Source organism: Notechis scutatus, chromosome 2, assembly GCF_049901735.1.
Source record: "Notechis scutatus isolate UNSWTSFEM ecotype Mainland chromosome 2, rNotScu1.2, whole genome shotgun sequence".
Classification (NCBI taxonomy): Eukaryota; Metazoa; Chordata; class Lepidosauria; order Squamata; family Elapidae; genus Notechis; species Notechis scutatus.
In genome coordinates, this window is record NC_142010.1 from 63,182,016 (window position 1) to 63,198,871 (window position 16,856).

Consider the following 16,856-nt stretch of genomic DNA (forward strand, 5'->3'; position numbering starts at 1 on the left):
ATGATGTCTCTCCTTCATGTTTTTCCAGCAATGAGCTAGTTATGTGGTCACACAACACACAGAAAGGGCACAATCTAAGGCAGGGATGTCAAACTCGTGGCCTGTGGGCCAGATGCTTCACGTGCTGGTCCCGTCTGGTTTAGCGAAGGGCGGGGGGGAAGTCCTGATATGTCACGTGATGCCGCAGTGACGATGTGAGTTTGACACCCCTGATCTAAGGTGATCGCAGAACTGTTCGAAACTATTCTTCACCAGAGTGCACTATTTACTAAAGATATGTTAGCTGTCACTTATGTCACTTTAGGATTGGAAATCAGCAAGTTACATGAATTCCCAAATAAATACAAGAATTATACTGTAATACTGACAATGAAGTGTAAACTTTTTATGTAAGCTATTATGACTTTTTTTTCTAAGCAACTAGTCTTAACATTCTGACCTATTTCCATTAGCATTAAAGTAATAGCGGAGTGAGTCAACAAAAGAAAAAAAATCTATTCATCCAATTTCTACGCCACCTATCTTACTAAGTGACTCTGGGCAGTTTACAAATATGGCCAAATCTCAGAATGACCAGTAAAAGAACAATTGCGCTCCAACACTAAAGCTCTGCAAACATAAGATTTGTGCTTCTAAATCCAAGTAGTTGTTTTCCAATCCTGCTGTTCAATGCAGAAAAATAATAATCAGAATATACAAGCATAGCAAATGTGAAGGGAAGACGTGGGTCAAGATGATACATTATGTGATATTGGATCCTTTGTGGTCCTCATCTCTTTAAAAAACCTGGTTTAAGAAGATTGCAAAAATAAGATTTTCTCTTTATTTACACATTTTTATTCTACTCCAAATTGATCAACTCTGTGCCTTTTAATAAGTACTACATTTGAACAGAATTCTAAACAAAAATACCATCCCAAGAAAATAAATATAACAAAGAGGCAAAACCTTAAAACAACAATGCTCAGCATACTGCAACTACCCTGTAAAAACTTTAAAGCAGGGGAAATGGCACATTCTTTGATAATCCATTGCAAATGTCAAATGAAAAGAGTTTGTGGGAAAATAACAGTTCAAGTTTCTTCTTAGTGATTCAAGAGTTTGCAATTTTTTTTTGGCAACAATTCAATAAAAAGGTCATTTTGTCTCCATTTAGTCTTCTTTCTACTGGGATATTATAGCCACAGAAACAAAATAAACACCTAGGTTCCAGCCACTAATACTCTTCCTAATATAAGTTATGATTTATTAGCTTCTCTTTATTGACCACTAATTGCTACTTGGTACCACTGTAAGCGCAGTTGGGTCTGTCCCAAGTCCTCCTCCTGATTTTATAGAACGGTCCATAAAATTTCTTTGGCAGCTACATGGAAGTGGTTTGTCTTCCCCTCAAAGGTTTTCTTAGTCTATCCTGTAGGCCTGCAACCCCAAAGAGCTTTCCATCCGATCCGGACCAACCTTTCTTAGCTTTTAATTTCAAAACTCAAATTGCTCTGATCATTATCAGTTGAGAGAAGTGGTTGAGACCTATGAAAAGCAGAAGCACAGACAGAAAAGTACTATAATTTAACATAGGCTTGTTTCTTGCCCTTTTGATTTTAGTGTTATAATATAGCAGGGGTGTCAAACTCCTGGCCCACAGGCCAGATGTGTCAAGCACTGGCCATGCCCATGCCTGGTTTAGCGAAGGGGAAAAAAGGCCCGATACGTCACATGACCCCGCCATGACGGCAGTTTGAAACTCCTGCAATATAGCTTGCGTGGTGAGGAAGAAGCATGCTGCATTTATTACTTGTAAATCAGCTCTCTATACAAGTGGTCCTTGTTCAGTGACTGCCTTGCTTAGCGACTGTTTGCAGTTATGAAAGGCATGGAAGAAATCATTTTGCAACCAGTCCTCACATTTGTAATTTCACGGGTTCCTAAAACAAAGGAAGCTGAAATAAGATAGCAAAACCAGCAAGTTTCATTTAGTGACTGCTTAGCTTAATAACCAAGTTGTCAATCTGAATTGCATTTGCTAAAAGAGTTCTACCTATAACTTATTCTTGATTCAGCTCTACAAATGTTACCTTTTGGCATATGAATTAAGTAAACCCCACTGAAGAGGCATTGCTTGTGTTTCCTTACAGCTCTTCTCCAACTGACAAGGATGCTGTATGCTCAGCCATCATTATATAAAAATTAAAGAGATGCCCATTCCACCCAGGTAAATGTGATCCATCAGGGAATGGCCTTAATCAGCAGAATGGTCCAATTTCCTATACATCACAGAGACTCCCAAGTCACAGCACAGATACTAAACAACAAAATCTCTAGTTTGTACATAGACTATCCTGGTCTAGTAAAGTTTCTTTGATGTACAGTTCCACCACTGTTGTATATAGAGCCTGTTTGTTCTTCCTATTTCTGGGATGCATACTAGACTTTTCCCTAAAGGTCTATATTATAATCCATTTCTTTACCAGGGGTGAACATGCTTAGCTTCCTTGTTGGAACCAAGTAAAAGCAATTTATAAAGGCAAGAAAATTCTTCCCCTAAGGAATTTGCAGAGTCTTCTTTCTTACCTGGGAAGTCCTTCCTTATCTTCTGGAAGTCCAAGTCTAACATGGGATTGTTCCAGCTCCAGAGTGATGTGCTAAACTAAGGTTTATTGTTAAATGTAAACAGAGTAAAGTGAGCCTGTAGCCTGTCATGGTTCTTTTACACATACCCAGATTAATGGGCTCCAAATGGGCCCCATAAAGACAACCCAACCCAACCTGGCCTCTAGGCAACACATCCAAAAGTACTCAAAGGCTAGTACCCATTATTTACTATAGCACTCTTCTCCAATTATATTACAACTTCTGTTCCTCCACTACTTTCTCTACTGGAGAACAATAACTTTTCTATTTGCTTTAGGCTGTTCTAGTTTTCCACACAAACCACTTTCCCCTCCCACACCAAGACTCACAGCTACCTCTCTGCTCAAAGTTTACAGCCACCAGTTGTTAGGTTGGCTAGAAAGAAGTCTTAAAGGGACAGGGCACCCATAGGCCAAGTGCTACTGTGTAGCCCTCCTGCCCTTTCACAAAACCCATGGCTGGAGCCATGTGTGCTACTAGTCAAGCATACGAGGTAGAATGCTGTCTCAAGTGAGCGATGATGTTCAGCTGTTGTTTTTCCAAGAGGAAAAATACTTCGTTTTGAATGTAAATGAACTCTTCCTTCCTGCATAGAAGAGAGACTCCAAATCTTCTTCAAAATGAAAAAAGAGAACTGTGAAGAAAACCTCATGTATTGAACTCCTATTGAATGCTAACAGGCAAGTAAGAGGTAAGTAAATGAAGGTTAGATCCAAACTCACTTGCTCCCTTCATTCAGACCAGATTAATTACGATAGTTGAATTAAAAAGAATTGTGAAACAGGACTGTTCGGCTAGGGAAGTTCTTTTCTACAGAATTTGTTAGCCTCTCTTTTATTATCACTCTAGATCAGGGGTGTAAAATTCAATTTCATTGAGGGCCACATCAGCGTTGTGTTCACCTCAGGGGCCGGGATGGGTGTGGTCAGCTTGACGTCACTGGTGTTGGGGCACCTGTGGTGGCCTGAGCGCTCTACCAGAGAAAACAGGCTCCCGAACTCCATTTTCAGCTGTGACAACCTCCTACAATCCTTTGCCGGTGAAAATGGAGCTCGGGAGAGGCCCACGAAGGGCAGGCCCGCGGGCCACAGTTAAACACCCCGTGGGCCAGATCTGCCCTCCCCGGGCTTTGACACCCCTGCTCTAGATAACTTCTAGGGTCCTTATCTACAGGGATTATATTAGTTACATGGTCTTACAGCTCCTTTCAAAACCAGCTCAGCTTTCTCCTGACACTACTGTCACCACAAGATAGCCGTATAACCCTAAGTCCTTCAATTTCCCTCTCCTTTCTCCTTTAAAAAAAACACACACCATTTCTCATAGTTTAAACAGTCTGAGGAATGGAGAGCAGCCAACTCCATCTAAGTCCTGAGCCAAGTCCTTGCAATCAGTGATGACTCTGGTGACTCATTTCAGCCTACAGATTACAGTTACTTCTTGCTTAATTTGGTACAAGCCTTTGTAATCTTTAAACCATAGATAAACATTGTTTCTGTACCCATAGACACACCTTAACCTTGAGGCTTAGAGAAGAGGAAATAATCCTCCCCCCCCCCCAAACAGAGGTGAAATAACTAATATTATTGAAATAATGGAGGGGAAAAAAGAAACTTCAAACGATCCAAAATGAAGGGACTTGGATATAACTGCCAAGCACCAGTTTTTCTAACTATATGACAGATATTCTATACCGAGATGCAAACTTAAGTCTGATTTCAGTAATGTGATTCTTCTCCCTTCCAGTCAAAAAAGCCATATCTTTTTCTAACACCTAGACCACAATATATTGGCTATAAAGTGAACCAACAAAATGGGTTTAATTGTAGAATGAATGCCCAGAGGTTGGGGGGCGGGCCTAGAGCTGCATAAGGGGGGGGGGGGGGGGGGGGGGGGGGGGGGGGGGGGGGGGGGGGGGGGGGGGGGGGGGGGGGGGGGGGGGGGGTTTATCTTACATTTTCTATCTGTGATGATGGTCAAGCATTAAATAACTACACATGAAATGTACATATTTAGGCCACTTATGCTCTTAGAGATGTTTATTTTTGTTTTTATTTATTTTTATTTATTTTGGTTTGTCAATTGCTTACAAGATAATAGGTATAAATAAAACATGTATTCTGTTCCAGGCATTCGTTATTTAGCTTCTCTTTAAGAACAAATAGGGCCATACTAAAAAATTGCAGACCACCCACCTTCCACATACATTAGATCTGGGATAACTATTCCTATAAAACCATTTAGCTTCTATGATTGTTGGAGAATGTTAGAGAATGTGCAAAGCTTTGGAAGAGAGTGCACTGGTCTCAGGATAAACCTACCATCTCCTTGCAGATTCCATATAATATGTCTCAACATTTAGAGAAAGCTTGTTTTATTGCTTGGCTGACCATGTCTGGAAACCCAAAAACTTGCAAGCTCCCCCTTTTTCAACAAAGACACCTACAGATGGTGATAGCAATAGCACTTAGACTTATATATTGCGTTACAGTGCTTTACAGTGCTTTACAGCCCTCTCTAAGTGGTTTACAGAATCAGCACATTGCTGACCCAACAATCTGGGTACTCAGTTTTACCCACCTCAGAAGGAGGGAAGGCTGAGTCAGCCTTGAGCCTTGTGAGATTTGAACTGCCAAATTGCAGGCAGCTGGCAGGCAGGCAGAAGTGGCCTGTAGTGCTGCAGGCAATATTATTTTAATCCCAATTATTTAGATGCATCTGATATTTGAACTTTTTCAATTGTCTAAAAATTCAATTTTATGTTTGTTTTTTTTAAATCTGAAAATTTTCTTCAGAAGTAATTATAACTTGGGGACAAGAATCTCTCTAAAACAAAAGAAAATACTTTGGACAAATGACAATTTAATTAGAAACAAACTTCCAAAAGATTTTAAAAAACAAAAAAAGGAAACAATTTATGTAACAATTGTCTTGCCAATTTTTGCTCTTGTTTAGAAGAGATGCTTCTGAGGGCACATTTATCCATTTAACAATCTGCTGTCAGAAGAAGATACATATAACTAGTTTCTTTATTCAGATTCATATTCATATATTCATACACACACACACACACACACACAGCCAATATGTTAACAAAAGTGAAGAAAGATAGGGCTAAAGAAGAAAATTTAAACACTTTTCAGAATGTCTTAGAGGGCACTCCTGTGATAGCTAATTGAGATCCCACTGCATTTTGGGGAACTTACTTTATGAAACCAGCTATAGCATTGAATCTAAGTTTGTTAGGGATTCTCACCTACCAGAGTAAACATTCTTACCTATCAGAGTAAACATTGACATATGGGTCACAGCTACCACTGTAAGATACCACTGTAACTGTTCATTGTAACTTTTGTCACCTGTCTTTCCTTGTCTTGTTCCTTGTCTTGTAAAAAAATAGCAATGAACTTATAGCCCTACATCTTTGGAGGACTAGCAGAAAAAGATACTAACAGGAGAATGACTGCATTCTCACTGAATGCAATGTAGCTTTTTCACTGAATTGTGATTGCGTTTAACTTCTTTTCTGTCAATTTCCCTTGCTGAAAGTATTGTTTTGAAGATTCCACTCACAACTAGTATTTTCTTGTGGAAATGGTATGTTATACATCGTCAGAAGCAATGAATGAAAGTGAACAAAGTTAGCATATATATATATATTTAAAACACAGGGATGGACAGACTTTGAAGACAATCCTCAAAGAACTACCTCTCCTATCAAGACAAGTCATTTAAACCAAGGGTTCTCTCTCCCTCTCCCTGCCCCCCTACTCCACAAACACTGTTTTAAAAACCCAATTTAGCCAACTGAAAGCTGGGAAACTATTATAACCAACCCCACTTCCCTTAATAGCTACTAAAAGTACATTCCACAGAAATTATTTTCCTGGAGCAGCTCTAGTTACTGATACAATTTCCAGGAACTGCTGAAATGACTCTGAATTCCTTGAATACTCTCTGTCAGCCAAGGATGGAAATCACTTTGGACCTATTGCTGTGCTTTACAGGAGTCAGCTGACATATTTTTAATGCCCGTCAGATGGATTTTTGATGATTCTTAGAGCCAGGAGTTGTCCTTTTTGGTAGAATTCTTTCTATCCAATCAAAACAAAACAAAAAGCAGAGACTTGAGAAACATTTAAATTCTTAAGTGCCTTATTGATGATTTGGAAATGTAAGCTGATGATGGCAAAGAGAAAGCTTCTGGTATAGATATGTCATGGCTTTGATTAAAACAAAAGCAAAATTGAAAACTTTTCTATCCTTGTAAGTATAGTATAAAAATAAATGTTGTGGTTCGCCGGCAGCCAGTGCAGATGGCGGCAGAATCAGACAGTGAGGAGGAAAGGGGACTAGTCAGGGAGTCTGGAGAGGACTTGGGCGAGGGTTCTGCGTCCGATGCAGGAATGGGGCCAGGACCATCTTGGGAGTGGGAGGCTGCCTTCGGAGCCTTCAGAGTCTGGCAGCAGCGAAGCAGAGGACCCCGGGGAGCCTGTTCCCAGTGTGCGTGCGCACAGAGCTGCTAGAAAGTGAGAGCAGCTGAAACAGAAGGGGAGACTTGAGAGTAAGGCTGGGCGGTGATTGCCCCTCCCATAAGGGATAAAAGTCAGAACTCAATTATGAAATCTTTGCAGGAAGCAAAGTAGTTTGTTAGATTCCGAGTCCTCCCTGAAGCTCTGTCTACTCTGGTTGTTGCTTTTCTGGTACTTCGGTTGGTTTCTGTTATGATTAATTGGATACTTTTGTTTTTGGCAGCATTCCACAGCACTTAAAGGTGTGTGCTTATCTTGGGGAACTGTTTAAGATTAGTTCTGGCTGGGAATGAAAACAATTCCCAGCATTGCAATAAAATAGATTTTGCTTTGGAAACAAGTTTGATATTAATTACATTTGATGAAGCCTGAAGTCAGAACAATAAATGCCCATTGGATGGGGTGTAGTTTGCACGGAAAAATGTCAGATTTCATCAACAGCAAAGGATGAAAGAATATCTCCCAAACATCAAAATAGTACTTAGGGAAGGGGTGCTCTTGGTGATCCCTGCCTCTGCTACCAGGTTCTCCCCACAAATGAGACCCCCATGCATCCAAACGCACAAAAGACATGGAGTCATAGACACAAGTCACACTGATAAATCATCACAATTAACTTGGAACACCCCATAAGCATCTTCATAACATCCATTCCACATGGGGAAAGTTGTTTGAAACTCTCCTACTCCTTTGAAAGTTAGCATGAATCAGCTCCAAACAACACAATTGCTGCATATACTTTCAAATTAAGATACTTTTCTTAAAGTCATTAAAACAATTCATGTTAAAGTAGCATTTGTCTTACAATAGCAACAGCAGATTCCTTAAACTATTCCCAGTCTTTTCAATTATAACAACTGGCAACTTTCTTAAACAACTTTTTTGGGCACCTTCCTTCCATATTATTAAGAATCTCTAAAACAGAGTTCTTGACTTATGTGTCTGTCCTCCTTAAAAATGGTAAAGTTCCCCTCAAGTCCAAATTGACTTTTGGTGATATAAGTTTTCTTTCTATTGCCGTTTGACATTGCCTTCTTTTGGATTTTTTTCAACATCTTAATCTCACCTAAGGATTTCCAGGCAGTTGCTATACAAGTTCTAACCCAGGTTAGCTTCTGAGCTCACTCTAAGTTGGCTATGGCTAGCACTTCCTGAGGCCTGTCCTCTCTTCCATGTCTTCTGTCTCCTTTGACCCTCATACTATCTGTTCGCCAAATATAGATATTAGAAAGAGTCATGATTTAAATTCCTCTTACGTCAGTACCCTGTAAACCCTCAAGTTTTAGAGTGGCACATCACATAGATATAAATACCTCATCCACTGATGATTAAGGAAGCTTCCTAGGTTGCATTCATAGAATGCATCTACGCATTCTAAATAGCTGACAACCACATCAGTGACATAGAACGGAAGGGAAAGTCATGTTCCATCTGAGCTTTAGATAAGACCTAAACCTTCTAAAGAGTATGCAACTGAAGCACTCCCTAAATTGTCCCTATTTAGTAGTGGATGAAAGTTCTCCTGTACTCTTTGTAAAATCATGTTCCATGAAGGAATGTGAGACTTTGCCTATTTTTTGGAGGGCTGGTAAGCTAAGTGGAGAAAGATCTGAAATACTTCCACTCTGAATCAACTGCCAACTTGCCATCATTCCTAAGCCAATGGGGAAACTCAAAGAGGTTTATAGTAGGGGTGGAAAAGAAACTGGGGACTGATTTAATCTGTCTTTCTTGAATTCATGGGTAAACTGAAACATAATGACCTTTTGATATCATGCCTTACAATATGTATTAGGGAAGGATATACAAACACTAAGAACATTAATTAAAGTAACATACAAAAATACATATTAAAATAACTTGCAAAAGTAAATTGCAGTTCTATAGGTAGAACTGCATACAATAACATGCATATTGGAAATAACCTAAAAATGTATAAGGATTTGTCTCCCAATAAACTGCCAAATAATGTGTAAATGTAAAAGAATTTAAATTTAAAAATGGGGGGAACCATGAATCTAATGGGTGTGTCTATGTATAGAGAGAGGCAAATCAAAAGGATAAATATAGAGTACAGGTAATCCTTGACTTACAATCATTTGTTTACTGACCATTTGAAATTACAACGGTGCAGCATGAAGGGACTTAACCTTCAGTTAGAACTGCTGCACTGCTCCTCCAGTTGCATAAAAAACATTCGGGTGCTTGGTGTGGGAAGCAGGCACCTGGGGGGGTGGAGGAGACCCTGGGAGACCCAGGCAGCTCATATATAAGCTCGGGAAGTGCTGCAATACAGCCTGCACCGAGCCTGCCAACCCCAAGGCACCTTGTGGTCTGCTTAATGACCGCAATGGAGAGAGCAGGGTGGTGATCATTAAATGAGGTGATCACCTGGGCACTTTGCTTAATGATCATCATGACTTACAACCATAAATCTGGGCTTAATTGTTGTCATAAGTCAAGGACTACCTGTAGTGAAATTTACATAGGAATCTAATGCGAGTGACATAATGTCCAAGCAATTTAAATAATAAAGAGTTCTAGCGTACACAGATCTAGACTCCTACTTGAAAAATATTAGGGTAGCCTATTGTCATGAATAAATGTTTATCTTCCTGACTCATTATCTATCCACTGCAACAGAATAAACACATCAGGGCAGAGGGAAGGACGAACACTTGAAAGATGATATGGGGAAGGCATTCCATCAGGATGTAACTGATCTCCCGTAAACAAGAATATAAACAATTTGGAAAAACAAAGAGTCTAGTTCTCATGGAGAAAATTTTATGTTTGGATTTTTCAAATTGGGAGGGGCTGTAACATGAATGGAGGCTCCTTCGGGTACAACATTTTTCCTAAACATAAAACAAGCAAGTGTTTTTCAGCCTTAGCAACTTAAGAACTTGGCTACCTAGCATGCTGGCTAGGGAAATCTGGGAATTGTAGTCCATCCCTCTTAAAGTTGGCAAGGTTGAGAAACACTGCCCTTACTTTTTCCCCCTACTTGATTACATTTGGCAACCCAATATTAAAGAGCCAACATTCAAAGCATAATAGCTATTACTAAATAATCATTTTTAGACAGATCAGTGTTTTTTTCTACACTATATGGGTTCTCTTTGTTCAGCGGGGCTTAGCTCAGATCATCAGATGGGCCGTTTTCTTTCCATTTTAACTTTGAGCCCAAGATAGGAGATACAGGTGACATAACCAGTAACTTCAGAAGATCCTCAGAGTAGGCAGGGCCTAGTTCTGGGGTTATGAGGAACAGAAGTGAGTTTTAAGGAGTGAAAGGTGTGTTATCACCTTTGCAGAATTATGATCTCAATTAGGGGAAACCCTAAGGATTTAGAACTTGGAAATTTTTAAAGTGTAAAGTGCCTACAAGGCTTCAGATAGCAATTCTGCCCCTTAAAACATAGTGCCATTCCAACCCAAACATCAACCTCCAAATGTTGGGTTTGTCCATTCCTCTACTAAAGGGATATTGAGGGCTCAATGTAATCCATAGGCTTTTGCTAGAAGGAGTTAACGGGGGGAATCTAAACAGATAAAAACAAACAAAATCATTTCATAAGCTTGAACATTCCTATATCTGCTAATCTGGTTTAAGCATACTGAATTGAACAGGATCCACTCTTGGACAATATTATAACTATGTAATATAGTTGCAATGCTGACATACCCGTGCTGGAGTTCTTATTGAACTTTGCACCAAAAGACCTATACTTTGAAGGTAATTTAAAACTGACGTCTGGGACAGAACTGCCTTCCTGAAAAACCATCACATTAGAAAACAAGTCTTCATGTCTTGGCCAGTCAACAACCCCTTTATTTTAGCTACTTAGTTTCTGTTTATTTTGCCCAGGATACTCATGGGAATAATTATTGAAAACATGAATGCACTATGTACATCAAGGAGAATTGTTGGAAAAGAAGCCAAGGGGAGGAACAACTAATAATACTATTTGCTTCTTTAAATGTACAGCTGTGTTGATACCACACTTGTCACCTGAAGTCACAGTTGTTGGCCCTGACTCCTGAGTAATTATATTATAGCAGCTTTCACCAGAATTGCTCACCGATAGGTTGAATGCACAATGCCCACCACTGTACTCTGTAAAAATTGGTGCTGGGAAGGTGCAGAACAGGTTAAACAAACTGGTTGAAAATGTCAAGGAAATGAAAACTTACCATCCTCAATTACGATTTTGATAAGACGGATTGAACCATTCCGAGCCTTTGCAAAAAAGTCCTTTAATTCCGTAGTGGCTAAAAGAATCAGAAACATGCTGATCAGAATTTGAATCCCAAAGTTATTCCACTCTCTGACACGATAAAGGAAACAGCAAAAAAGAGGGGGAAGACCTGAGAGACACCCGAAAGTAAAAGACTAGTACAATGAGAGAAAAAAGGAGCAGATTTCTAGTTCTGATCAAGGCTGTCTGGAGTAGTATGCATTTCACTTTCACAGAGGTTTCAGAGTTAAATACCAGCTGGAAGCGCATGTGATCCAGAGAACTTGACACTTGGCTGGGGCAAACATAATATCCCAAATTTAGCAATCCGTTGGCTTCAAAATGTAAGGTGGGCTCAAGTGACAGTTTATTAAATGTACAGCATATCCTGCTGTGCAGACCAGACAGGCTGAGAGAACGGCTGGAAAATGGGATGAAGATGGGCAGGAAAAACCCCTCTGATTTTACTCCTGTGACAGATATATTTTGCCTTTGACATCCCTCCATCCCAGGCTGGGCAGGTTCCTTTTTTTTTAATAAAAAGTTTTTTATTTTTATAACAAAAACAAAAAATAAAACCATCTTTCAGTTATACAGTGTGTCGACTGGATACATATATCTTGTGCACATATTAACATCGGCTGGGCAGGTTCCTGAGGAAAAATATTTACATAGGAATCAGAACTGGAGCGACTCTGGCATTTGTCTTCTGGCTTTCTGATGTGGATCCTTCAAGGATAGTTTTTATGACCTTGAAAGTATGGTAGCTGGTAAGGTTTCCACTGCTGCCAAATTTAAACAACAACAAAGCACCCAATTTCCACAAAATCAATAACTAGTACTGCAGTTACTGAAGACAGCAGATAGCATTACCCTTCATACAAATAATTAAATACATATGGATTTGATCACTTTGCTTGGGGATGATGTAATTCCCCCAAATGTTCTGAATACATTTCACTGAAGATTGGCATGTCCAGATGAGTCAGAAGTTGACACGCATTGATCTCGTTTCACTGAGAGCCCAAATGCCGTAATAGGGAAAGTACAATATCACCAATGATTGGTTTCATTTTGTAATTAAAACTACAGTAATAAATACAGTGATTTATGGCCTGCCTGTCAGAATTATTCTCACCTTTCCATTATTTTTAGTATAATCCTGTTCCCCAAAATACCATAACACTACTGTGCAGAAAATCATTATTTAAAACATCTGTTCTGTAGCCATACACTGGAAATAGGATCTCAAACTATACGGGTAGTCCTCAGCCCCAGAAAACACCCAGTTTCTCTACTTTAGAAAAGGAAGCAATTACAGTGTCATGGTTAGCAAACAGCTGCTCTGGAGAACTCATTAAGCCAGAGGTGGTATTCAGCAAGTTCTGACCAGTTCTGGAGAACCGGTAGCGGACATTTTGAGCAGTTGGGAGAACCGGCAAATACCACCTCTGACTGGAGATTTCACAATATCCTTCCCCTGCCACACCCACCAAGTCACGCCCATAGAACCTGTAGTAAAAATTTTTTAATCCCACCACTGCACTAAGCGCATCTCAGGATCAATCCACACCAAAGCAGGATCTGTTCCACTGCATTTCCTCCCATTGGCATCAGAGAGCACATCAAACGCATGTGCTAAGGCACAGATGTGCTGCAAGGAAAATTATTTCATCTCAAGACCCATCTTTACGATGCTTCCATATAACCAGGAAACTGCAAACAGAGCCATCCAAGACATCTGTCATCATGCATCAGTCTGGCTTTCAGCAGGCACACAAATACATACTTACATTGGTTAAAGTGAGTTCTGAAACACAGAACAGGGAGGAAAAGGCTGGAGAGACCTTAGAACCATCACGTTCACCTAGTTTTATGAAGCCCAAAAGTACAGGTGGTCCTCAACTTATAACCACAACTGAGCCCAAAATTTAGGTTGTCAAACGAGAACTTTGTTAAGTGAGTTTTGCCCCATTTTACAACTTTTCTTGCCTCAGTTGTTAAGCGAATCACTAAAATTGTTAAATTAGTAAATCAGGTTGTTGTGTGACTCTGGCTTCTCCGTTGATTTTGCTCGTCAGAAGGTCGCAAAAGGGGATCACCTGACCCTGTGACCTTCATAAATGTGAACCAGTTGCCAAGCATCCAAATGTAAATCATGTGACCATGGGGGTGCCGCAATGGTCATAAGTGTGAAAAAATGGTCACAAATCACTTTTTTCAGCGCTGTTGTAACTCCGAACGGTCACTAAACAAACCGTTGTAAGTCGAGGACTTAGCTGTACTTCAGGTATTGGCTCTTAGAATGTACCAGTAGCTTTTCAAGTCCCAATCCATCAGCGCTGAGGTACATGCTATTTAATAAATCAGCCAATGCATTTGTATTGTTAATGAAAGCCAATATTCCCAAGATGCCAATCTCTGGATCGGTGCATTTCTATATACATCCTAGAGCAGGGGTGTCCAACCTTGGTAACGTTAAGCCTGGAGGACTTCAACTCCCAGAATTCCCCAGCCAGCTTTGCTGGCTGGGGAATTCTGGGAGTTGAAGTCCTCCAGGCTTAACGTTACCAAGGTTGGACACCCCTGTCCTAGAGGAAGATGTTGCTCTCTGAAGAAGGCTCTAATGTTGGGAAAGGTAGAAGGACAGAGGACGATGAGCGGCAAGGTAGGGGAACTAAAGTTCAGTTGTGACGAATGCGCTGTGGGAAGACCTGAATGTCCAGGTTAGGGACAGATTGTCATGGAGAAAATCTATCCCTGTGGTTGCTTAGGAGTAAAAATACCACTTGATGTCACAAAATCAAGCAAAGGAAATTCAAGGTAAAAAAGGGAATTCAAAAGACAGCTGTAAAAAAAAAAGAAAAAAGGATACCACAGTGTTGATTTTAGGGCCAATTGCAGGTTTAGTAAACATTTTCCCCCCACTTCAAGCCCTCACTTGTGCTGTGTTTCCCCTATGCCATCTATTCCTGCATGGAGGTCAAGGGTGATGAACAGGATTAGTATAGGCAGTCCTCGATTTACAACAGTTCATTTAGTTAGTGACTGTTCAAAGTTACGCCGGCACTGAAAAAAGTGACTTAGGACCATTTTTCACAGTTACAACCTTGGCAGCATCCCTATGGTCATGTGATCAAAATTCAGCTGCTTGGCAACTGGCTCATACTTAGGACTGTTGTTTCATCCCAAGATCTTGTGATCACCTTTTGTGACTTTCTAACCAGTGTTGGGATTCAATTTTTTTTTTACTACCGGTTCTGTGGGTGTGGCTTTGTGGGAGTGGCCATGTGACTGGGTGGGCATGGCTTTTTTTGCAGCCACCCCCCACCCATTTTCTGGGCCTCAGAGGAGCCTCAGGGGGGGTCATTTTTGCTCCCATAAGGCTTTTCTGAGGCTCAGGAAGGCAAAAAATGGAGGGGGGGCTGAGCCCCTCCCTCCATTTTTTGCGTTCCTGGGCCTCAGCAAGGGGAATCCCAGCACAGCTGATGTATGTACAGCTGATTGTCGGGAGGGGGGGGGAAAAAGAAATACCTTAGGCGAATGTCAGGCAGGCGGGGTGAAGCGAGCATCGGGCGGGAGGGTGACTGGGTTGGGGGCATGGCCAGCCAGAACTTACTTCCAGTTCAGCGACCCATGCCAAATCGTTGCTACCGGTTCGCCCGATCCAGTGCGAACCAGCTGAATACTACCACTGCTTCTAACAAGCAAATTCAACGGGGAAGCCAGATTCACTTAACAATCCGGTTACTAACTTATCAACTGCAGTGATTCACTTAATGCCTGTGGCAAGAAAGGTCCTAAAACTTACTTAAATGTCTTAAATGTCTCAGTTAGAAACAGAAATTTTGGGCTGAATTGTGGTTGTAAGTCGAGGACTACCTGTAGTTTTTCCAGTTTGTTGTCCTAACTCCTCTTTGCCTAAAGGGAGATTTTATTTATTTGTTACTTCTTACACAACTTCACAACACCATTAAGACAATGAAACATATAAATAAGCCACCCTCCTTCCATTAGTCACAAGGATAAGGGCAATCAAGAATATTTCCTCACTGCTTCTGGTCTTGAAAGAAAACATAGACCTGAGGCCAGCTGTGCATGATAGGAGACTTTGGGGGAGGTAGAGAGTTTAGGACAAGCTCTAAAAAAGCAGCTACATCATGCATTAAAGGCCCTCTTAGTAGATCCCTGCCAAATAGCAACTACCGAAGTTAAACCGATGACTTGCTCAGTCTAGCATCCTTCCAGCAAAACAGACCAAATAAGGAGAGAGAGAGAGAGAGAGAGAGAGAGAGAGAGAGAGAGAGAGAGAGAGAGAGAGAGAGAACACATATGTATCCCATCCTCTTTCACATCCTGCAATGGCTGGAGCAATCTAAATTGTTTTCTTCTTGTTTCAAAATTTGGTATACAAAGACCACGGATCCTTTTAACTTTTCTTTGTTGACATCAAACAAGCAGCAGTGACTAAAGGAGTGCCCTGGTCCACATTCTTCCAAAATGTGAAAGGAAATCCAGGAGTTGTGCATGTGTGCAGAATGAAGGCTATGAGATTCTTTTCATTCTAGTGCTCAGGACAAACTTGTAGCTCACAAATCTTTCAGCATGAGTGAGTGGTTAGCTAAAAGACTAAGCAGAATCACTGTTTGCTTGATTAAATACACCACAAATGTTGGGTTCACAAAGTATGCTATGCTAAAACCATGCTTAATATAAAGGCAGGCAATCTCAGGCACTCCTTTAGTCATTGGTGTTGGTACGGTGTTAAATGTTTAAACTATTATCTCCCAGGATCCCTCACCACAGGCCACGCTTTCTAGGGATGCTGGGATGTATAGCAATATCGGGGTTACTGTAGATACCCTTGCTTTGGCACAATACTTAACGAGACATCAGTTAGTAAATTCTGGTGTTTTAGTAAAAATTTTCCAGCCATGATATATTCTATCAGACATAGAGTGCAGCATGGAACTAGCAGTTCCTCACTGCTCAGGAAACCAGTTTATCTACAGAGCTGCAAATTACTGCTTCTTCCTTCCTCTCTAAAAGCAGCAATGTTCTAAGCATTACAAGGCTGTTTTCACATATTAATCAAATGAGCTTCCTTACAAATATTAAAAGGTTTGTTGTTGCTATATGACTGCATTGCATTTTAAAAGAAATTCTGAAGAAATATCTATTTATACCATCATTCATACATTGAGAATTGGCACTCCTGTCACCAGGACAAATGAATATGAAGTGATTATTTTGCGGCACTATGTAAAACTATGTATTTCCTCTCTGAAATGCGAAAGAGACAGAAAAGTTCAGAAGTTTTTGCTTTGCTGCTTAGTAAAAGTCAAGGAAATCATTATTTATATAATTATGCACCACACTTCACAAAACTCACAGTGGTTTATAGCTAAAGCAGATTATCAAAACAATACTGTAACCACAACAGACCAGGTAGCCA

General features: G+C 40.4%; 1 protein-coding gene across 1 annotated transcript in view; it reads right to left on the reverse strand.

Annotated features, from left to right (window-relative positions):
- TWF2 (twinfilin actin binding protein 2) overlaps window positions 1–16,856 on the reverse strand; it is a 63,755-nt gene that overhangs the window by 37,967 nt on the left and 8,932 nt on the right. Inside the window, exon 2 of the mRNA XM_026683548.2 lies at window positions 11,358–11,435. Within this exon, the coding sequence (XP_026539333.1) occupies window positions 11,358–11,435 (78 nt within the window). The remainder of the gene's footprint in view (window positions 1–11,357; window positions 11,436–16,856) is intronic.